The following is a 24488-nucleotide window of genomic DNA, read 5'->3' as shown; positions in this document are numbered from 1 at the left end:
ATCCTGCATATATATATATATATATATATATATATATATATATATATATATATATGCCTCCACTACGCTGCCAGAATGCCTGCGTATATATATGTATCTCTTAAACTATGCTGCCAGATCCTGCGTTCCATATTTATGTGACTGCCCACTTATCTGTGACTGCATTCCTATATGACTACATTTACATAACGAATATGACTTCTGCGTTCCAATATCTGTGTTCCATACAGCTGCTGCCGTTCCATAATATATGACTATGTTTACATAACAAATATGACTTCTGCGTTCCAATATCTATGTTCCATGCAGCTGTTGGCATTCCATAATATATGACTGCGTTTACATGCATATGCGCATTCCCATATGCGTATTATAACTGCGTGGGGGTATTATCCATAACCAGTGTAATCTGAATAGCGTAATATGTCCATTGTATCTATTATGAACTGCATATATGAACCATAGCATGAACTGCATATGTATATGTCCACGTCTCTCTTAAACTATGCTGCCAGACCTGCGTGTTAGGTCTTTTGTTGATGTGTATTTTACATAGATGAACATGGCTTCATGGTCCTTCATGACTAGCGTTATGACTGCGACTCTTCCAGGAGCAAATTCTCACGTTGATTGCAGCTTAGGGCAACGTACAGCGGCTAGGGCATCACTTTGATGACCAACGTGTCACTCATGGTGTCTCTCTCCTTCACCAAAAACCCAGACGTGGAGAGGAGGAGATTACTCAAGAATGTGTGTTCAAAAGACATAAAATCCTCATCTATTTATACCAAAAACGTATAGGTTGAATAGACATGACGTTTGGGCTTCTAGAGCCTACACAAGTGCTGGTTGGCTTGATAATAATTATATAATCAAAATAAATTCATATCTCCATAAATACTTATCAGAATCGGATGATCTTAGGATCAATCCTACACCTCTCGACGAGAGGGATCCAATAAAAATATCAGCTGCCATAAATAAACTAACCCACGTGGAGTTTGGCCCTAGTTGCCAATTTAACACTCCCTCTCAAATAGGGAGAACTCCATCTGTTGATCCATAAGTCCGATTGTACTATCTTTGCCATCAGTGCCCTGCACTGCTATGCCCAGCTCTGCTCAGCTCTATTGTCTCAGCTGGCTCTGCTATGCTTTGCTCAGCTCTGCTGGCTTTGCTGGCTCTGCTGAACTATGAAGAAGAAGAATTGATCGAGAATGTCTCATACCATTCTCCATTGACCCAAAGTCAGTCTCACAGTGCGTACCACTGGTCCCAGACCAATCTCAACCAACCCAAAGTCAGCGTCATAGTGGGTACCACTCCTACCACTGGTCCCAGACCAATATCGCAGTCTCAGAGAATGTACCACTGGTCCCAAACCAGTCTCAGCCGACCCGAAGTCAGCGTCATAGTATGTACCACTCTCACTGGTACTAGACCAGTACTGCACTGACACGAAGTCAGTCTCAGAGTATGTACCACTGGTCCCAGACCAGTCTCAACCGACCCGAAGTCAGCGTCATAGTATGGTACAACTCCTACCACTGGTCCCAGACCAATACTGCAGTGTCAGAGAGTGTACCACTGGTCCCAGACCAGTCTTAGTCGACCCGAAGTCAGCGTCATAGTATGTACCACTCTCACTGGTCCCAGACCAGTCCTGTACTGACACGAAGTCAGTCTCGGAGTATGTACCACTGGTCCCAGACCAGTATCATTGATCCCAGATCAATGGGGGTCATCCTAGCGTAGGGAGTACGGTAGATACAACAATGCGTCCATCGGTACTACTATGGTCCCTAACTTCATTTCCTTGCTCATTGATCAGATGAGAGGTACTTCCCATGAGTCCCAGACTGCATGGGTAGGATGCCTCGATAGGAGAACTAATCAATCCTATCCTCACAGGAGAACACATCAATCCTTCTACAATCGCCATGGAGAACACATCAATCCAAGCCTCACAGGAGAACTAATTATCCTGCTACACAGGAGAGTGAATCATCCTGTTCCACAAGAAAGCGAATCATCTTGTCCCACAAGGGAGCGAATATCTTGTTCCAGTGCGCACCACCAGGAGAGGGTGAGTCACCCTGTCGTCGTATGTTGCTCCAGTAAGAACCGCAAGCCCCCCAGAGCTCCCAGAGCTCAATGTATGCAACATGCAGGACCCTTTTACAAAGGTCTCTCGACGACTCCAAGTCGTTTGAGAAAATCACAAATTTGATCTTTCCCTCGGGGCTTTAGCGACCTATACATCATCTCAGTGTGATGGAACCTCCTTGCTCATCAACCCATATCCCAGATAAGGCAGTGTCTGATGTCTGTTTGCTGGAGCAATTATCGAATACGAGATTCCTCAATAATCGAATTCTACCACTAGTTGTCACAAAGAAAAACAGCTCACTTAAGAGCTTCCGCAACCATGCAACTTCATATGAGATCATCCATGTATTTGGTCTTGGCGGTGCTTATAGCGACCAACTTCTGCTTCCTGCATCGAAGCGGAATCCAAAGAGAACCAGCACTGAAAAGTGCTCTAGTGATCCTCCACACTGCCTGCCCATTCAACATTCGAATAATAATGCAATTTCACCTTCCCGACAGTGTATCTCAATCCATGAGAGATTATGCCCTGAAGATATCTCAGAAGATTCTTGGCACCAATCCAGTGAGGCTCAACCAAATATGAGCTCACCATGCTAACTGCAAAACATATGTCCGAACGAAGGTTCACCAAGAACATCAATGCGAATGAGTTTATGAAACTCAGAGGCATTCCCAAATCAAGTCCGTCATATAACCTCTGAAAGTTAAGATCTTCGAGGTAGTCACAGGCTAGCAGTTTATCTTTCCACATTCGGAATCCAACTCCCTCTGTCTTCTACAAATGAGAGGGTCTGCACCTATCAGACATAGGTGTCGGTATGAGAGGTCCGTCATCCACAACCTTCGGATGGTTTGAATATATTTCACTCCTAGTGAATCTCAACCTCATTAGACCGTTGTTGATCCTTTCATACTATGCTCGGGGTGTCTTGCTTCAAGCCATAGAGGGCTTTCTTCCACCTTTATACATGAGATTCCTATTTATGAATCTCAAACTCCACAGGTTTTTCCAAACTTGTGGACCTGCTACATGAGGGGGAATGGTCCCCTTGTAAGATTTTCCTTCGATACATCTCAAACATGTACCTTCATGCTCTTTTTGAATTCAAACATCTCTGTCACCATCTGACTCACAGACCTTCGGTGATGTGTCAATGGACATGGTCCCCAGTGGACTTCCTGCAACTTGATACAACCCTGAACTCAAAAACATCTTTGAAAATTTAATTTTCAAACACGTACCTTTCCATTGATGAATGCCACCATAAAACATTTGACTTCCATTCCTTTTCCAGGATAGGTGGCATTGGCTTCAAGTGTAATCCCACGATTGTTTCCATGCACCCTTCTATCCGATGAAGTGCCTTGAAGCACTGGGTTCTTTGCTTCCTTGAAGAGTCGGCCATGTCTTTGATGACCTTCATCTCTGTCATTCGGACACTCCTTCGCATAAAGGCCAAACTCATAACCAAGACATATACCTTTCCTTCCACCCTTAGATCCGAACTTCCCAATGAAGTGATCTTTAGGTATGCCATCAGAAGTTCTGCTACGTCATTCTGATAATATGCTCTGCTTCGACTTCACCCTAAGTGAATTGTGAAGAACCCTAATCCTTTTGTCTTGTCCCAACTGTCTTTGGTGATTGTTGTTTCACTCTTGCTTGGGCATTGTTTTCACCCCAGCTCTGATACCATGTTACTTTTAGGTGTGTTCTATGCTAGAGCAATTTATTTAATTTCTTTTCCATATTAGCAATCACATCAGCATAAAGTAAACTGCAGATAGAACATAAATATAAATCGCAGAATACAAGCCAAGACAAGAGGACACAACATGTGGCGCAAGCCAGGGACAAACCCCATAATGTGTGGGGAAACCCTTGATCAATTCTTCTTTTATGTTCTTCAAAGTTCAACAGAGAAAGAGAGAGATGGTACATTTACAACAGAAGTCAACACTTTGACTTATCTGGATATGAGCATAGATCATTTCCTATAATGATGAGATCAGTTGAAGACATTCTGCTTCAACTGAATCTCCTAGGTGACGACTTCACCTATCCATTTCGTTCATCTACTACACCTTACCGTGTAGCATCATCAAGCTGCATCATGCATCCTCATGCTACTCATGATCACTGTGCTACCCATACATCAAGTTGTCCATGACTTCATACTTCATGTTGCTCATGCATCATCATGCTTCATGCTGTTGCAACAATTTGCCTTTGTTGATATCAGCCTTAGCTACTTGCTATGGCTTGCAGCCAAGCAAAGCAGCTAGGCTGTGGTTCCATGCAATCCCATTATACACAGCGTATTGGTATTCCTCCAATACCATGACTGCGTTTACCTCTTCATCACTGCGGCTTGATGATAGTGGCACCCTTGTCTTGCTGACCAGCCTATGACTACCCAGCGTATATATAACCATGACTCCAGCATATATATAAGACTATCCAGTGATTACATTACTGCAGCGTATGACTGCCAGCGTTTACATATAACCGTTACTGCAACGCATGAATGTGCGTGTGTATGGCTGTGTGTGTAGAGTATGGGGTTTCCAGCATATAAGGTCTCAGCGTATAAGTGTTGTGCGTATGTGTAATAGTCACTAATATTATGACTGTGTTCACCTGAGACTTCATGTCCTTAAACCACGCTACCAGATCCTGCATATATATATATATATATATAGAGAGAGAGAGAGAGAGAGATGCCTCCACTACGCTGCCAAAATGCCTGCGTATATATGTATCTCTTAAACTATGCTGCCAGATCCTGCGTTCCATATTTATGTAACTGCCCACTTATCTGTGACTGCGTTCTTATATGACTGCATTTACATAACGAATATGACTTTTGCGTTCCATACAGCTGCAGCCGTTCCATAATATATGACTGCATTTACATAACGAATATGACTTCTGCGTTCCAGTATCTGTGTTCCATACAGCTGCTGCCATTCCATAATATATGACTGCGTTTACATACATATGTTCATTCCCATATGCGTATTATAACTGCGTGGAGGTATTATCCATAACCAGTGTAATCTGAATAGCGTAATATGTCCACTGTATCTATTATGAACTGCATATATGAACCATAGCATGAACTACATATATATATGTCCACGTCTCTCTTAAACTATGCTGCCAGACCTACATGTTAGGTCTTTTGTTGATGCGTATTTTACATAGATGAACGTGGCTTCATGGTCCTTCATGACTAGCGTTATGACTGTGGCTCTTCCAGGAGCAGATTCTCACATTGACTGCAGCTTAGGGCAACATACAGCAGCTAGGGCATCACTTTGATGACCAGTGTGTCACTCATGGTGTCTCTCTCCTTCACCGAAAACCTAGACGTGGAGAGGAGGATATTACTCAAGAATGTGTGTTCAAAAGACATCAAATCCTCATCTATTTATACCAAAAACGTATAGGTTGAATAGACATGACGCTTGGGCTTCTAGAGCCTACACAAGTGTTGGTCGGTTTGATAATAATTATATAATCAAAATAAATTCATATCTCCATAAATACTTATCGGAATCGGATGATCTTAGGATCAATCCTACACCTCTCGACGAGAGGGATCCAATAAAAATATCAGCTGCCATCAATAAGCTAACCCACATGGAGTTTGGCCCTAGTTGCCAATTTAACAAATCCACTGCTGGAGACTATGGTGGCCAGGGGCTTTTGGGCTCTAATATATTCAACAAAAAAAACCGTAGTAGCGGTCATAGAACGAATTCTCTGGCAGAGACTCTTTTGGAAATATGGCATATTGTTCCGAGGGTTTCACATGAAACAGGGGAGCGTGATTATACGGATGCATCTTGCTTGGTGGACAGACAAAAGACCGTTAATGGCATACATTTTGATGCTCAAAGATCCGAGCCCATAGATGCGGATGTTTTTTATCTGTTGTTGCGGGCGAAGCGAGATGGAGAAGCCATTGTTGCGTGGGTAATCCTCTCTCCATGTTTTTTCCTTTGCTATAGTTTATTTTTAAGGGTTCCCCGGGTGGGATTCCTCTTAGCCGTGGAGAAATACGAATGTATTTTCCTTCTGGTGCATCATTGTGATGGGGTTTATATTCATTTGGACGTTGTTTCGAGAACCTTTTTGGGGAGGGAAGACCAAACCGTTGTTCTCAAGCAAATTTTTAAAGGAAAGGTCGACAAACAAGAAAGGGGCGGGAGCATAGGGTCGTGGTACAAGCGCTTCGATGCACCCCCGTACACCTCCAAACAGACGTGGGAGCATGATTTCAAGGCAGAGAAGAAATACAAGACTCGGGCCCTCCCCATCAAAAATGCCATTCGTCGAGTGGTCAGGGTTTCCCTGATACACACAGGACCTGTGGGTATTTTATATGAGCAGGGGAAAAATGACCTCGGTGAGCCTGCACCCCTTATTGCATCGGTGACCCAAATAGCAGAAGATTCCAGGGAAAAAACAAAACTAGCCATCAAGGACCCCGGCCAGGAACGGACACAAATTTTCATCAGAACCCTGTCAAGGAATACGATTTGCAAGCAAATCTGGACAGGGATGCTGATAAAAAATATAAAGGATGAAATACAAGAAGATTTAGGCATCTCAGCAAACCTGCTAAGCTTGGTATATGCAGGACAAATTCTACAGGATAAATATACAGTGCAGCACTATAGCATTGTGCGAGACTCAACCATCATACTAAGCACGAGGCTGAGAGGTGGAAGCTTTGGATCTTGCTCAAAGGGCACAGGTTCTTTCAAGGATGCCGTCAAAGGGAAGGGGGAAGCCACCAACAAGCCAGCACCAATACAAGATCTACCTGGACCCTATATTGTGGAGCAAAGATCGCAGACTCCAGTACTGACAATCGATTTGCCTGAGGTAAACAATTTTTACACTGATTTCTCTTCCATGGCTGTCATATGCAGATTCAATGGCTTTTGGCCCAAAACAGATGCATTAAGACAATGGATCTTCTCCACATGGAAAACCAACTGTGACATCTATTTGTGCTCCAAGGGTTTCTTTATTGTCAAATTCGACAAGGTCAAGGAAAAAGAATATGTCCTCCATGAGGGGCCATGGTTCTGGGACAATGTAGGACTCTTCATGACCCCCTAGTTCTCGGGATTTGACCCCTCCTCTATGGTGGTTTCCAAAATGCCGGTATGGGTCAGGCTACACAACCTCCCATTACACTTCTGGCTTCCCAAAGTTTTTGAAGCAATGGGGAATGCGATAGGTAAATACATCAAGCAAGACGTGGAAAGAATTGCTAGATGCATACATACTTTTGCCAGAATCTGTGTGGAGGTTGATCTTAGTCAAGGGCTACCTGACAGCATAATTCTGATCCATAACAACACACAGTGGAAACAGCCACTAGATTATGAAAACACGGCCTTCAGGTGTCGAGGTTGTCAACAAACAGGTCACCTCCGTAATAACTGTCCACAAGTCAAAAGAGAAAACAAAAGAAACAAGAAACAAGCACAAAAACCAAGAGGCTGGCAATGCACAGTGAATCCAGAAGAAGAAACAGAGGACGAGGAGGCAGTTAACCCTCCACCTAAACATGATGATGATCCTATTGGGGAAGAAGCCACGGCATCCATCCCCATAGCTAACAATCAGATACACAAGTCCCTAGAATCTGAGAAAATTGCAGCACAGGAATTGATGGACTCTTTGCCGGAGAAGATACCAGATATAGAGGACACTAGCGGAGCTAAAAGATAGCATTCTCCAAATCACTCTGATACAGACAAGGATAATCCTTGCATTGTGGAGGACTCTTCTCTCGTACTTTTTTCATCCTCACAGACTCTGGGGGAGTGGCGAAAGGTTGAGAAGAAAAAGGGGAGGAAAACATAATTTCCTCCCCATTTGTACTATATTTTCCGGTTTTTTCTATTTTTGACTACAGTCTTTTGTGTTGCTTGTTGCATATGCACTTCTGCATCTACAAAATGTAATTTTGTTATTTTTAATAAAATTACAATTTTTCCCAAGGGAAAAAAATTAAATACATCAAAATTTTATAAATAATCTTTCAAGTCATTATCATTTCAAAAATAAAATTTCATAAATAATTTTTTTACAAAGTCTTTTATTAACGCTTCGGAAAGATAACAATGAATGATATTTTAATGTCCACGAGACTAAAAATAGTCTATGGGACTAGCGTACTTCTCATTAAGGACCACTCTTTTCAGTTTGACAGTTCTTATCTCATAATTTAACCTTTTAAGAGTTAGGGTAGCAGATTCCCAACTGTCAAGGACCCCACTCAAAAGCTGAACATCAAACACTGCTTGCCCTGCAGAAAAATAACTCTCAATTTGTTCTTGCATAGCGGGATCACAAGTAATTTGGTTTGTCTCGTTCACAAAACCCCTGACCAACGGGAGATAATAATAAGGAGAGAAGTTGAAAACATGACAATTAATTTTAAAACTTAACCATTCGAGCTAACAAATGCACTAACCTCAAGCTAACAATATTATTTGGAGCTACTGTCTGTGTGTCCACCCTACCTGGGTTTTTGCCAAGAATCGACTAAGGTCTAAGTCCACAAAAAACGCTCATGGTGCTAGCAAACTCAGTGGCAACTTTACTCACGTTTGTTAATTTTAGAATACACAATATGACATGTGATATGTATATTTTAATTTTTTTAGACACAGAATACATAAAAATTAAAAATTAATTTTACTTGTTGCTGTGAGTCATCGTGCTCCTGTGTGCGTAGTGTGTGTTGCTTTCAACTAACCTATGTTGCTCATGTCTGCGTGTTCCTCCTGTGTGCTCCTGTCTGCGTGTTCCTCCTGTGTCCTCCTGTCTGCATGTTTCCCACCCGACCAGCGACAACCTTGTTTCAAGTTTCTTCGTGTTGCTTTCAAGTTTTAACCTTTGTGCCCACCCAGCCGGCGACGAGTTCCTCGCAACTTGCTCTATCGTTGTGTGAAGCAGGGGGGCCAAGGGTGAATATTCAAGAATCCAAGCACAGTTCTTTGCTCACTTGGGCGTTAATCAAGATTACCGACAAAGTGAATAGTCCAAGAAGGGGATGACCTAAGTTGCAGGAAACGTGCGCAGAGGGTCTGTTTCTGTACGGAAAGGGGGAAACCTGTACAGTACGGCCCGGAAACTCATTTCTGGTCGTACTGGCCCGTTTCTCAAGTTTCCCCATGCAAATTGACTTTTTCTTATTTATTTTTTTATTATTTTGTTTTCTATTTGTTAATTGGGTGACTAAAGTGGCTTCTAGTTGCTTCTAGATGCCTCTCTCAAGTTATAAAAGTGACCTTCACCTCATTCGCTCATCACACAATTGAGCAAGTCGTTTCTCTTGGAGACTGACAATTTTAGCAAAGGAGAAGAGAGGAAGAGAGCAGTGGTTTCAGCCTGGAAATGGAATTGGCCCATCATCTTCTTCAGCGCCACCATCCACTATTGAGCATTGTTCTACTTCTATTTTTTATGAGGATTATGATGATGAGGATTAGTCTTTTGTCTCTATAGTTCTTACAGCCTTATAGTCTTTATTGTACTTGCAGCCTCATATATTAATATATAATAAAAGTTGATTTTGAGATTTGGATATATAATAAAGGTTGCTTTTGGATATTCCGATATTTTTATTTTCATTATGTGATCATTCATGAGTAAATATGATGTAAATTTAATCATAATGTTTAAATGTAATAAATTATAATGGATCATGTATGCTTTATGATTGCACATATATATATATATATATAGATTCGTGTTTCCCCGTTTCCAAAATTTGGGGTGGTCGCGTTTCGTACCCGTGCCCGTTTCAAAAACTCGTACCCGTATCCCCGTTTCGTGCAACTTAGGGGACCACAATTTAAGGAAGCCGAAAACCTAAAGGAAAATTTCGATTTGTAATTTTATTTCACTTGAAATCCAAACATCCGACTACCTAACTCGGGATACGTTTCCTCGGCTCAGAATATGTTTCATAAAATTCGAGATCCGCAAGCTAACCGTATTTTATGCGTATCTAGGCAGATCCAGATCCGGATCAAATCCGCGGATCCGAGGATCCTGGCCTTCCATGTGCAGGATCCGGCAACTTAGATATTAGGAGATGGCATCATATTAAAAGCATACAATTGAAGCAAGAGCTCATGACATCATTATGGAAGCTTGAAAGGATGGTTGAAGTAGAAGTCTACATGGATGTAGAAGTCATCTTAGAAAGGAAATAGCTCTTGGTAACTTCATTGAAAGCATAAGTATTATATATGGTTGAAAGAAAGTCATCTAGCATGATAGAAGATAAAAAGGATTCATAATACATCATCATCATTAAGAAAGTAGCATTTGTAGGATGAGGATAATCAAGATCCTTTGTTGGAATCTTCATTAGAAGATCCACCTATACTTGTAACAAGCAAGTGTCTCGCTGATCATTCCACCTTGTGTGGGATCCATTGTTTAGAAGGATGATGGTATGGTGACAAAGGAGTGCAACATGTCAAAATGGTTGAAGAACTTTCAAACAAGGAAAGGAAGTTGTCGAAGGAAGTCTAGATGACCAAAAGAAGAAACAAGGTATGTATTTATTTGATAGATTAAGTCATGTCATCATATAGTTGCAGATAGCATGGATGAATGCTCTATCTTATGAGCATGATCAAAGAAGAAGGATCTCTTCATTTGGAAAGATGCAGGAAGGCATATACCTTAAACTAGTTCACATATTGACAAGATGAAATCAATATAATAAGTCCTCATATGGAATATGAGGTAGTTGACAAAGTTAAGGAACTATGTATAGAAGTTCCTAGGGAGAAATATGTGAAGAAAGGAACAGAAGTTCGTGAGAAATGAAACTATGGTCACATAAGATAAGTGATCAACATCCGATGACTAAAAGAATTGGCTAAGACATCTCCATGGAGAAGGCATGAAGACTCTGATAAAGTTTGTAAAGGAAGGAGACCCTTGACATTGAATGTCTTGGAGATGTGTTTATGAATGTGCAGGATGTTGATGTCGCAAGCAAGCAGATGTCATGATGAAAGGCCATCATAAAAGGTAACTTTGATTTGACGTTCGTTTTTTATTTTTGAACATTTGGTTGGGTTAATAAAAGGCTACCGAAAGAGAGTTGTAGATGTCACCTACAATTAGTACTCATGGGAATGGACGAAAGATCCTAAAAGTAACATGACTTGGAAGAAGTAGCGAATGAAAAAAAGCCAGATGTTGACTAGATCGCTTTCTAATGAAGATAAGGATGACATGACTGATATGGTTCGTGAAGGAAAGTGATGGATGGATTATGCCCTACGAAAAAAACCTAGAAGATGAAAGGCTCCATAATGATGAAGATGAAATTCACGACATCGAAAGGAGGAGCTCTACAAGCAGCTAAAAGTACAAGCGCAGAGAGTTGTTGTTGGAAACAAGTCCCTAGTTAAGAGGGAGCTTAAACAAGTCCCTCATAAGAGAGAGCTAGGGTATATTCCTTTTACGGGAATGTGTATATCTTCCCTAGTTGAGAGGGAGAGATAGACACATCATCCTTGTCTTCATATTGTGAAGAAAGAATGGAGGATTGGGTAAGCATCTGAGATTGATTCCGATACTCTTTGAGGATGTGGTAGGGAATCCAAAATGTAAGAGTAGTCGAAGAGGAAATTCCTCGAGGATGTGCTATTACAAGATAGAAATTGTCCTAAAAGGACATACCCTGTGAACACCCAAGTGGGGTATGTGCTTTGAGAGACAATGATGATGGTGTATGTCAGCCATTGGTCTCACTAGCATTGTGCTCTGTTCTTGTGAAGAGATAGAGTTGTTAATCAAGGCCTTGCTATGTGACAATGTTGGTTAGTATGATGAGATGTTTTGACATAAGGTAAGTACGTAGCTTATGAGATGGCTTACCAATTCAACTCTTCTTATGAGAATTCTTCAATTTGAGAATGTCCAAGAACCTTGTTTGGATTATGAATACCTCCCTAGTTAAGAGGGAGTGTTGAAATATGTAACTGGGGTCAGTCTTCAAAACGACACATGTAATCATGATTTTATGTATTTGATGAAAAGAAAAAAATAAATTTATTATTGCCATTCTTGAGGCATAGTTTTCATGCTCAAGGGAAATTTATTTTTATAGGCCAAGCACCCATTGAGTGCTTCTAGGGCTTGTCATTGAATCTACATGTCAATTGAGTCATCGTCATGTATGGAAGACCCTCTTGGGCATGTTACATATTGTAAAGAAAAAATTATTTGAGTAAAAGACCCTCCAAGACCTAGTTAATGTGCAAGCAACAAGTCAGCCTTCACAAGAGAAAATTCGGCCCAAGGATAGTGACAAGTCGACCTACAAGATGCAACAAGAAACCTATATATAGAGGACTTGACATCATTTGCAAAGTACATCAATCAAGTTTGTAGAAGGACAAGAAGAGTGAAGGATACTTAGCGAAGGGAAGGAGAATCTAAGGAAGAGGAAAACAAAGTTTTTAAGGATTTTTTTTGGGCTATACACCTCACACATGCAAAATATTTAGGTTTACTTTCTACTGCAGAAGTACCGAATTGCAGTCATACAAGGAAGTCAAGATTTTCCTCTAAAGAAGTCTCCATTGCAAGTCTAGTTTCCTAGGAGAAGAAGCCATCCCAAGCGAAGGAGAAAAAGAGGGTAAAAATACCTTATTGAAAATTGCAGTACCAATTGTAGGTCCGAAGTTGAGGTTGAAGCAAAGAATGACAGCAATTGTGAAGCTAGATTGACTTGGGTTGACTTTGCTAGAAGAAAGTTTTTCAAAGGAGAAGTTCAACTTGGTCTTGGAGGGTTTTGGTCAAAGGTCATAAGTCTTGGAATTCATCACTTGAAGTTCTATAAGAAGAGAAGAATTCTAGTGGGTTTTCCTCTCGAGAGGAGAGGTTTCAGCCCTGGCTGATCGCCTATATCTTGTGTCCTCTTGTCTCATTGTTCTTATGATTTGGTAGTTATTTGATGGTAAGAGCACTAATTATAATCAAGCGAAACAAGAAGCTAATTAAGTAAAAACACATCACAAGCAATTATCAAAGAAGAGAAATCATCAAAATCTATTGCCCCTAGATTTCGCAACAGGCTATCAGCTGAGGACCATCATCTAGGAGAAAACTTTCTCCTACAAGTCCCATACCCTAGTACATGACAAAATCCAATGGAAACATTGGAATCCTGGAATCCTAAAAAATTGATAAGTCTATTGGATTTTGAGTGAGATCTAAAATTCTACTTTCTCCATATGAAATCCAATGAGGTCAAAACACTCTCAAACATCCTAAGTCATTTCATGGTAGCGTTAGAAATTTAAGTAAAAGGATGAAAATGAAAGTTAAAACAAAATGTCACTTTTACTTTAATAATTTAACATTACCATGATTGCATATCAATACTAGGGCCATAGGCTTGAAAAAAGGCTGCCCCTCTCAAAAAATCTTGTTTCTTTGAAAAAAATTGTGTTTAGAACATCTTTGCGAAAATATATTTGCGGAGAAAGTTAGTGAGCAAATTTTTTTTTGTGCGCTCCTGGGTCGCTCCCATCCGGAGCGCGCTTCAGGAGCGGAATCAAGGGGGGGTGCTCCCCTACAGCCCTATGTTGGACCATGCTAATTTGGCCAGGGGTTAATGCCCAAGGATACTCACATTGCTTACTCCAAGATGGAGTGATCTATAGAGATGCATGTGAGGGAGACACTAAATCAACATAACAAGCTCATGAACTTTTCTTGTGGAGGAGAAATTTCGACCAAGGAGAAATATGTGTGTAACCAAGGAGAATACCTCCCTCACTAAGATAGAGTGCTGATTTTTGTAGCATCAGAAGGTATTCTCGTATGACCTAGAAAAAATAAATAAATTTATTTTTTAAGGTCTCCAAGTCAGCCCAGAAACTCATGTCGGCTTATGGGGTGAAAGGGTGCATCCCTTAGGTTATTTTACCCCCATTCGACGAGTATATATAAATGATGTAACATCTCATTTTCTCAACCAAGCAAGCGCAAGTATTCTCTCTCTTCATCTTTTCTTTCTATCCTTCTTGGAGGCTACATGTGTGAGAAGAGGACAAGTTTGACCAACTTCTTGAGGCAGCATGTGTGAGATGTTGACTAACTTTGACCACAACAAGTTGATCGAGTTTATCAGCTAGTTGATCGAGCTACTTGACTAGGCATTGACTGCAGAACAAGCCAAGTTTGATCGCAGAACAAGGCAAAGTTAATCACACCTTTGACCCCAGGTCATTGACCACAGGGTCGAATTGACCGTAGGGCCAAGTTTGACCAGGCCGAAGTTTCACTGTAGATTTGACTTTTGGTTGGTTTGACCAATGTTGACTTGTTGGAGTTTTGACCAAGTTCGACTAGTATTTGGGTTGGATTATTGGCACAAATTTCTAGACAATTTGTTGATTTGTAAACCTTGCTAAAGAATAATTTCTCCTAAAGAAAAGTTTTTGAGTTTTCTCCCAAGCTTGGGTTTCTCAGGGTAAAAATATTGTCTCTATTGTGCATGGTTGTCTTTCTATGATCATTACTATTTCCACTGCATTCACTGTTGATATTTTCTAAAGTGTAATTGCTCAATGATAATAGTGGCATAAGAATAATGAGTGAAAATCATTAGGAAGTAAATATTTGGTTTAAAATTGTATTCTACTGTGCATCTTGTAGAAAAATTCAACAACAGTCACAACCTCATATCAATGTTTGACGGAGCATTCTATTCAACTAGTTCATTACTTCTTCTTGGCCCATTTTAATCTTCATGTTTGCCTAGTTCAATAGTTTTTTCCTAAACCATTTGATGTCACCTCTAACTGCATTTACTTGGTTCAAAAACTATGTCCTATATTACTCTTGTTATTGTTGTCACCTTTAATGTTTTTAGTTATTCTGCCTCCTTTGTGGCTTTTGGCACTTGCCATAATATGTTACTTATCCTAGGATCAAAATATCTACTTTGATACCACTTGTAGCATACCTGTAAAAACTAACATGACACTATTGCAAATATGGATATGAATCAAAATAAAATACAAATGTGATAATTACAAGCTCAGAATAACATGAATTTAGAATCAGTGCCAAAACACGAGTAATGGGGCAGGGGCACATACATGCCGAAGTGGATTACAACTACAAATTTGAACATTATGGATGAAAAAATATCCACAAAGGAAAACTTTGTTGAATAGATAGTTGAAATTACTAAGTTACAAAGAAATAAAGGAAACCCTTTTTATCCAAAGAGAAACCATTACTTGAGGTCCAATTTACTAATAAGAGTAATTAGACCCTTATTTCATGGGAAACATGGCATTTATTATCATTGAAATATAACACTTAAGGACTAACACACTATTGCAAAAAATTATGAGCTTACACACAAAATAGCTCGTATGCAAAGAATTTTCTTGCATTATAAGAAAAATGTTCCTGCTCATAACATCTTCCAATATGTTTTTACACATGAATAAATTTTGGAGATAGCAACATAAGAAGTGTTAGTTTGTTGCTCTGAATATGTTCTCCGAATCATTTCATTCATTTGGCAGCATTCCATAATTGTTAAGGATTTCCAAAATTTTAGGAGTTCTATTTGTAGACAGTGTGTGAGTGGATTAATGATCTGTTACTCGTTTGGTTTTGCGTTTATAAGAGTAACGGCCCTACTTATAGAGAGAATCTCTCAAGATCTCTTGAGATTCTAGTGTATGAGTAACGTGCCCCCTGTAGAGATTTTCTGAGAGCTACTCTAAATTGCTTCATGAATATCAATTATTTTTTATTATATTTATAATAATTTCGGCAACCTCACTATGAGAGTTAGTTATTGTAAAACAAACGTTATGAGCACGTCACAGCTCTTTCTTCATTGCTGATTTGTCTCTATCCTCCACTTAGATTTCACTTGGCTGCTTATGAAAAGTGTTGGGATAGTTAGAGTCAGACTCAAGTGGTGTGAAGCCACCCAAGGAGGTTGCCCAATTTAGCCAAGCCCTCACCCTTTGTTCTTCATTGATTTTATTTAGTTTTCTGGTCTAAAATTTGATACTCTAGTTTTGTGATTTCAGCGGAGAGAAGACTCGGATCTACCACTAAATACTTGGTGGATCAGTCCCAAACTCAGATAGGTTGTGCCTCTTTCCAATACAAATTTGAGATCAATTTAGTGTTTGTATTGTTCACCATATAAGGCCTGCGATTCGAATGAAAACAGAAAACTCTGACTAGTTTACGAAATTAAAAAATCAAGGCATGTCGTATTTCTTTTTCTTACGCTAACATCTCATGTTAATGTTGTTACTTTCATGTTTCAATGAAGCATGGTCCCTGTTTAATTTTAACTTTTCTAATTATACATTTATTTATAAAATTTCCAAGAACGTGCATGTTTTCCTTATTAGTGAGATTGTCCGCACATCATTTTTTCCTATTGCATTTTTCCTGCACCAATTTTGGTTTGCATCACACCGATATCCGAAATTCATCATTCAATTACAGTTGAGATATCAATATTTATAATCAAACTATCAAAAGTTAGTGTGAAATGGTGGTGGAATTCTTGAAAAATACCCCAAATACATTTAAAAAGAACGAACCAAAAAACATACCAGAGATACGTGAGCTGTGCCGACCAAATAAACGTCGCATATTCCACCTGGCGTCGTGGATTCGCACTGCAAAACAACCAGTCCCTTACGGTACTCTTCCGGAAGCGTCCTCTCCTCAGAATCCCGCCCGGTTTCATGAAAATCATCCTCGGGCTTGTCACGGGCACCGCTCTCTGCCGCAAAGCCACCCTCGCATTCATCAGGGGCGCCGTTCTTGGCGGGAACTTCAGCACTATCGGGGGTTTCAGAGCTTCCAACTGCTGCAGTACCCTTTTCAAATGTGACCTCACGGTTCGGCTCTGTGCTGGATCCATCGGTAATAAGATCGTTATGATCCACAGGCGTTTCAGCTGGGGGCGAATGTAATGTGACCGAGGGCTGATCTTCGAGACCAATGTCAGTTACAGCTTCGCTTCTATCTATGTCCACGTAGTCCTCAAACCCTGAATCTCCTTCTCCTCCTGTTACTGCGGGCTGTTCTACTTCTTCTTCTGGTAGTGACTTGTGGTTATCAGAATAGTCATCGTTTTTAGCATTAATGTCATCCATTTTCAGAGGGTAATTAACTGGTCCGGGTCTGTTAATCACCCCAGAATTTTCAGGAAAATAGTACAGATGGAGAAAGCAAGCGTTCACAGCTATTAAATTGAAAGACGTCAGGCTTTAGGACCCAACGAGGATCGATATCTTAACCTTCTTCTGTGCAAGATCTGAAGCCTATTTTTCCTTTTTTTTATTATTTTAATTAAAATATATATATCACTTACTTCGATATACTCCTGGATTCCAGATTCCTGGATAAGTATCAATCTGAACACTTCACTCCACGTCAAATAAAAAATATTCTTACCTTCCTTCCACTTGGTATTTTGCCTTAATAATCCATTCTTAACTTGATTAGAGTTGGAATTATTGCTTAATATTTCTGGTTGCTTTCGTAATACTTTCTATCTTTATGTGAAACAGGGTTTTATTTTAAATTAGTAATAACGTTTATAATTTTCAAGGGAAGTTAGAAAAGGTGGAGATTGGAATTAAGAAGTTGAAAATTAGAAAAATAAAAGATTTGGCTAAGTTTTCAGAGGAATAAAAATCATATATAGCATATTAGTCTTTGCTTTTTATTATAGCTGACATTATTTTTTTATTTAAAGAATAGTTTATTTTTAGTTCACAAAGTACGGAAGAACGGACAAAGTTTTACATCGTCATCACAATGGGTTGTAGAATGGGCATCTCGGCTCAATCATTAAGTAGACAGAAGTAAAAGAAAAAAGGGCAAAAGGGCAAGGAGGTTTTAGACCGAAACTTTCTACAGTGGATCATGAGGTATTTTGCTACTCTTTTTGACCTCAAAAAAGCATTTGACAGGGTGGCGTAGAATGGAAGAACTTGAAATTCATTTGAATTATAGAGCCATTGTCCATAGGCTTTATGAAAATGTGAAAGTCAAAATTAGAACTTGAGAGGGCATTTCGGAAAGCTTTAGAAGTGATATCGGAGTAAGCAAGGTTGCCCTCTATCCCCTACTCTTTTTGGTTTATATATTGATAAATTGGAAGAGTGGCTAAATCTACAACGTGGGGATGGTGTTCAGTTGGGGGAGTACGTGATAAAGCCCCTTTTATATGTTGATGACCTTGTAATGATTGCTAAATCGGTGCAAATGCACCTATATGCCCTTAAACATTTTTGTAGAGCGGTGAGGATGCAAGTCAATACAAGAAAGACCAAAATAATGTTTTTTTGTCTAATAAAAGGAAACAGCGACATTCATGAAGAAGTAAATGAATACAAATATCTAGGGATTGATTTCAACAAGAGCTTAATTGGGAGGACTGCAAAAATAAGATAATTTTAGGAGGGTGGAAAACATTATATGCTCTTCAAAACAGATATGTAGAGGGGAAGAGTTATGGGATTGGAAAATGATTAAAGTGCTTTTTGGACTCCTAGTTTATCCAGTGGTGCTATATGGGTGTGAATTGTGGGCTAGCAGTATCCGTGTCTCAAAATGGAAACAAATTGAGAAAATACAAAAACACTTGATAATGAGCAAGTTCAAAATAAAAAGTCCAGTTCCTTATGAGATAATGTTGAGTGAAACAGGAGCAGCCCCCATTGAAGCAATTACTATGGTGTGTCTTATAAGATACCTAAAAAGAATTGAGCAAATGGGAGAGAGTGAAATAGGAGCAGCCCCCATTGAAGCAATTACTATGGTGTGTCTTATAAGGTACCTAAAAAGAATTGAGCAAATGGAAGTAGGTAGATGGCCTAAAGTTATCTTAAACGAAGACATGAGCGAAAGAAATAAAACTTGGATGAGGCAAAACAACAAACGGATGTAAAATTGGAATATTTACCTCAATGTCTGTCCCACAAATAGCAAGGAGTTGAATAATTTTGTTATGGAGAAGTTTGGTAAGCTTATGTGGGGAAAAGAGTTAGGTAGAAAGAAGAAGTATTATGTTAAGGAATTCAACCTCACTTGTGATCTCCAACAAAAAGAATACATTGGACCTAGCATTCCGTTGAGAGCAAAGATTCTTATTACTCAATTAAGAACTAACTCGCACCAACTTCGATGTGAAACGGGATGGTGGAAAAGATCTAAAAAAACTTGGGAACAACGGGTGTGTATATTTTGCACTTCTAAGGCAGTGATGGAATCAGAAAAAACATTTCATTTTGGAATGTGATGCTTTCAGAGACGTTGGAATTTTGGAATGTGATGCTTTCAGAGACGTTGGAGGCACTTATAGCAGTATGTAGGCACTTATAGCAGTATGTTAGCATCAGTCCCTTAGCATTGTCTTGAGGCAGTTATAGCAATATGTTAGCATCGGTCCCTTAGCATTGTCTTTTCAATGAGGGAACTGTTAGAAGGTTGGTTCAGCGCATCATCAATTTGAAAAAAGAAAAAGATTAAATTGCAAAAGGTGAAAAGCAAGGAGGTTGATGGTCGCATAGACTATTTTTAGTCTCATGGGCATTAGAATATCATCCATTAATTCATTCAAACTTTTACTTATTATTATTCTACTCCCGATAAACATTTTAATTTTTACAAACTTTTACTTAGTATTATTCACTTGCGATAAAAATTGGATTTAGTAATCTTAAGGGATTTGAACAAGTTTAAAGGGGTAAATAAAAATTATTTTCAAAAAAAAAAAAACTAAATAATAAATATCGTAAAATGTTAAAAAGAAGAGTTATACTCCTAATAATTTATCAATATTCTTATTTCCAAGGTTTGGTTGGTTGGTGAACATTATGTATTACAAAATATTTGCCTTTGGCATTTAAGGTTAAAATCATCTTTATTCTAATTGCTATGTGATTTGGTGTACCATTCCACATCATTAAATCCATCACATAGCTCACACTTAGAGAAACATCTTACCATCATATTGATGTAGAGTTATTTTATATGTCGTGAGGAGACATGGGTTCGAGGAGGCACAACCCCTATACTCCTAAGCCTAACGCAACCGTCGACAGCCAACAAGGCATGCTAAGCAAGTTAACTAAGTTTCAAACTTGGGCGAGGCCCTAATATTGATTAGCAAATGATTTCTGGTACGGAACATCCACTATTTGTGTCACTTGATGAAAGCTTCTAAAAGAAGCTTAGACACCCTGTCTTTGTGACTCTCCACTTGAATTCATGTGAGGATTGTTTATATGAGAACTGACCTTGCATTTAGTCACACATTATTTTTTGAGTCCCACTCTCTTTAGGATGCATTTTGCTTTGTTATCTTTGCCTCCAACACACCCATAATGTCATTTTGCTTTGTTATCTTTGTCTTCACTCTTGGCTTTGGCTTTGTCAAAAAACAAAACAATTAGTCATAGGTTATGGATGTAAATTGTAATGACATCATTAGCTTATTAGTAAGATTAATTAAAAATGAGTAGTCCAATGTCAATTTTCAAGAGCAACCTAAGGAAATCAAGTCATCTCTCTTTTTTCATGTTCACACATTCCATCTCATTGATAACGTAGAACATGTGGATTCATAGTTATGTTACCCATTCATAATGTTATGTGTTTACATGTTAAAATTCATGACATGGTTATACCTTTGGTATATAACCAGCCTAGATCCATCTTAACTCCATATCTATCAAGTCATATCTATCAAGCTTCGAGAGGATCAAATCCTCAAGTCTCTTTTTTTTGGGTGCAAAACTTGAAGAAATGTTGCACCTCGAGAGATTTGATTCATCTCCAAGCTTGATAGATATGGAGTTAAGATGGATCTAGGCTAGTTTAATTATTAATTTTATTTTTTTCGTTTAATTTTTATTTATATTAGTTTCACTAAGTCAAAATGTTTTAATTAATAATTCTATTTTTATGTAATTTGACTTGATGAAAATGTTTAGATAACATAACATAACAAACAAACATTACAACTTCTCTCCATACTATGATGGAGAGTATCTCAAGACCCAAAAATGTAATAAAATTAAATTTTAAAAATATATTATAAAATATTTTGATTGTGAAATGAGAGGTGTTTTTTCGCATGTGGTATTGATAAGCCATTGTTTTGGCTCATGCTATGGTATGGTTAATAATATCCATAGTAAAGTGGGGTGAGTATCCATGGTTTAAAATCTTGTTAAATTGTAAGTATTATTTTGATTGTGAAAAAAGAGATGACTTTTGGGCATGTGGTATTGATGAGCCATCACGTTGGCCCATGGTATGGTATGGTATGGTTAATAATATCCATGGTTAAAAATATTGGTATATTGTAAGTATTAAGTTTTTATGTGCTTATTAATGAAAATTATAAATGTCTACAAAAATATTATTTTAATTTATATGGTAAAATGGATCTTAATTTATATCTATTATTTATATCTCATATATTTTAATGTGATAGAGGTGTAGATATCTCAAAAGTAATTATCATCCTTTTTCTTTTAGATTTAATAATAATAAAAATGTTATAAAATTAAAGTCAAATAAAATATTTTGATTGTGAAATGAGAAATGGTTTTTGGGCATGATGTATTGATGAGTCATGGTATTGTAACAAAGTCTATTTACAAGTTAATAATTTCTATGGCAAAGTGAATGTGAGTATTCATGGTTAAACATATTGCTATATTGTAAGTTTATTGTAAGTATTAAAGTTTTTATGTCCTTATCAATTAAATTTAAATATGGTGACATAATCATTATTTTATTTTCTAACGTAAAATAGATCTAAACTTATTGTTGCAACTTAAGTATATATTTTAATGTAATTTTATTAATAAAAACAAAATTACAATGCAACAAATTGTATTTTATTATTTTTAACTTTTTACATTTTACACATATTACAATATCTCACTGGGCTCTTTATTACTTTTAACGTATATTTAGATGTTTACCATTTCTTTAGGTATATTAAAGAGTGTCAGACCATGTATAAATGGAGGAAAGAAATTTAAACATTATAACATTAAAGAAATAAAAAGGAAATGTAATTGTTGATGAAAATTCATTTAATAATATTTTTACAAATAAATAAATAATTAATTAAAGAACTAATTAAAATAAGGAAGAGTGAAATTGTGAAACTAAATTAATAATGGTGAAATTAAGTGGGATAGAATTCGATATTATTATTAAATATTAAATATTAAATTCTAATAAAATATTAAAATAGAACTAAAAATAATTAAATTAGCATTCTAAAAGAATTAGAATTAAAAAGGATTAAAATATTACAATTAAAGTAAGAAAGGAAATTTAATAATAGACATTTAATCAAACTGAATTAGGGATAGAATTATATATTATTAAATTAAATATTAAATAAGAATAAGTTATTAAAATTTTAGAACTAAACTTAAAATAGAATTATTAATTAGATTATTGGGAAGAGTACTAGACAAAGCTCATATAAAGATAGATTATGACCATTAAAGAGGAAAAGGAGAAAAGATCAATGATGATTAATATTATTAATTAAATAAATTATTGATAATAATACTATTTGGAGAAAAAGTAAGTTATAATTAAAATAAGGAATCATGAAAATAAGAATGGGTTAGAGTTAAAATTGAATAAATAAAAAGTTAAGTAAAATAAGAGTAATTAAAAATAATGATTAAAAGAATTTTGGAAATTATTATTTCAACATATTGCTCAACCAATTATTATGTAATCTATGTATTCCCACCAATACAATAAGGTTTGCATGGCAACTTAGTCCTTGTCAAATAAATTTGAATATAAAAACGTCGTCTTACCATTAAAATATGTTTATGGAGGAAAGAAGCAATAGATTAAAAAAAGACAAGATTTTGCCATGAATAATACATGTTTTTAGACATGGCTTAAATAGATACCAATGAAATGTATGAGATACATATGTTTCTAGAGAGAAAAAATAATGGATTCTGCCATGAATAATACATGATTTTAGTCATGGCTTCTCATCTATTCAAAATTAACACTGTGTTATTAAGAATCCATACATTCCTTAAAAAAAAACAATCCATACAATATCTAGATACCAATGAGATGTATGAGATACATATGTTTCCATAGGACTAAAGAGATGTATGAGATACATTAAATCAATTCTTGGAGAGTTTTAATTACTTTAAACTTCTCCAATAATTATTTTTATTGTCGAAATTTTTATAAGTCTACATGGTGCATAATAAAAAGATTCAAAATATTTAATACTCAAAACGCTATTTTGCTCACCTTCCAGGACCAATTCCAAAGACCATATGAAGGATGTGGAGTTTTAATTGGCTTAAGATTCTCCAGTAATCTTCTTTGGTGTCGACATTTTTATAAATCTACATGGTGGATAACATAAGTGGTTAACTACTAGCCAGAGATGTGGGTTGATACATGTTTGTAGCTTGATTGCAACTAGTTCCAAGTTGCATGTTCATTAATCATGGACTCTAAATATTGGTGAAGTATACATGGTGGACAATGTTAGCCATGATTATAGAAATTTTCATATTATGTATGAGAGGAGGTAATAAAGGCATGAAAGCATAAGAGAATGCCAACTATTTGGGTGTAACAAATCATAGAAACTCAGTTTTCTCCTCTTCCCTTATCATGTGAATATGTTGTTATGGTTATTTCACGACGATCTCAAAAGTAAATTATGGATTTCCTTCGCTCAATTCCTGCTTTAGATCACCACATGCTAGGGTGAATGATGAATAACAATCTCGCCCTTGGTCAATCCACCTGTTGTAATTTCTTGTAACATAACCTTTGTTAACGAGTCAATTCAATTTAATATCAATGGTTTTTACATATGTAGCTCGTGCATTCATGGTTTTCACATATGTATATATTCATGGTTTTATTTGCAATATAGATAGAGTGGTAGGATGAGCATTTTCCTTTTTTTTCCATACTTCAATGTTTTGATCCAACATAAACAATTGATGGAGCTCTTCCAGAGAGATTAAGTCACAACTTAAGCTTGAATTTCTGCTTGCAATGCCTCGTTATTCAAAGCTCTAATCCTACCAAAAAGGGCCAAATGTTGAAACTACAGTTTGACACCAATATATTATACACTTTTTCTCGTTTTTCTTGTCCACCATAAAGTAAATTATGTGACGATCGTAATTCTATTAAAAATGTCTATGAATAGATTCCTCATTTTTACAGGAATATTTTGAATCTGTAATAAAAAACTATAGGTGTA

The 24488-nt window shown here is 37.4% G+C and overlaps 1 protein-coding gene across 4 annotated transcripts in view; it reads right to left on the bottom strand.

Annotated features, from left to right (window-relative positions):
• LOC149246724 (TraB family protein) overlaps window positions 1-17578 on the bottom strand; it is a 140985-nt gene extending 123407 nt beyond the window's left edge. For 2 of the 4 annotated variants that reach the window (XM_089458004.1, XM_089458005.1), the window contains exon 1: window positions 16786-17578. In XM_089458004.1, coding sequence (XP_089314130.1) covers window positions 16786-17334 — 549 coding nt within the window. In that variant the 5' untranslated portion in view covers window positions 17335-17578. The remainder of the gene's footprint in view (window positions 1-16785) is intronic. The other 2 variants (XR_016266550.1, XM_089458003.1) reach the window with 2 other exon arrangements.
• Window positions 17579-24488: the final 6910 nt, after the last annotated feature.

The sequence above is a fragment of the Pinus tabuliformis genome, chromosome 7 (genome assembly GCF_031772625.1).
Source record: "Pinus tabuliformis cultivar Carrire ecotype Pingquan chromosome 7, CPIR1, whole genome shotgun sequence".
In the NCBI taxonomy this organism is placed as follows: domain Eukaryota; kingdom Viridiplantae; phylum Streptophyta; class Pinopsida; order Pinales; family Pinaceae; genus Pinus; species Pinus tabuliformis.
This window is presented reverse-complemented; position numbering and strand designations above follow the sequence as displayed.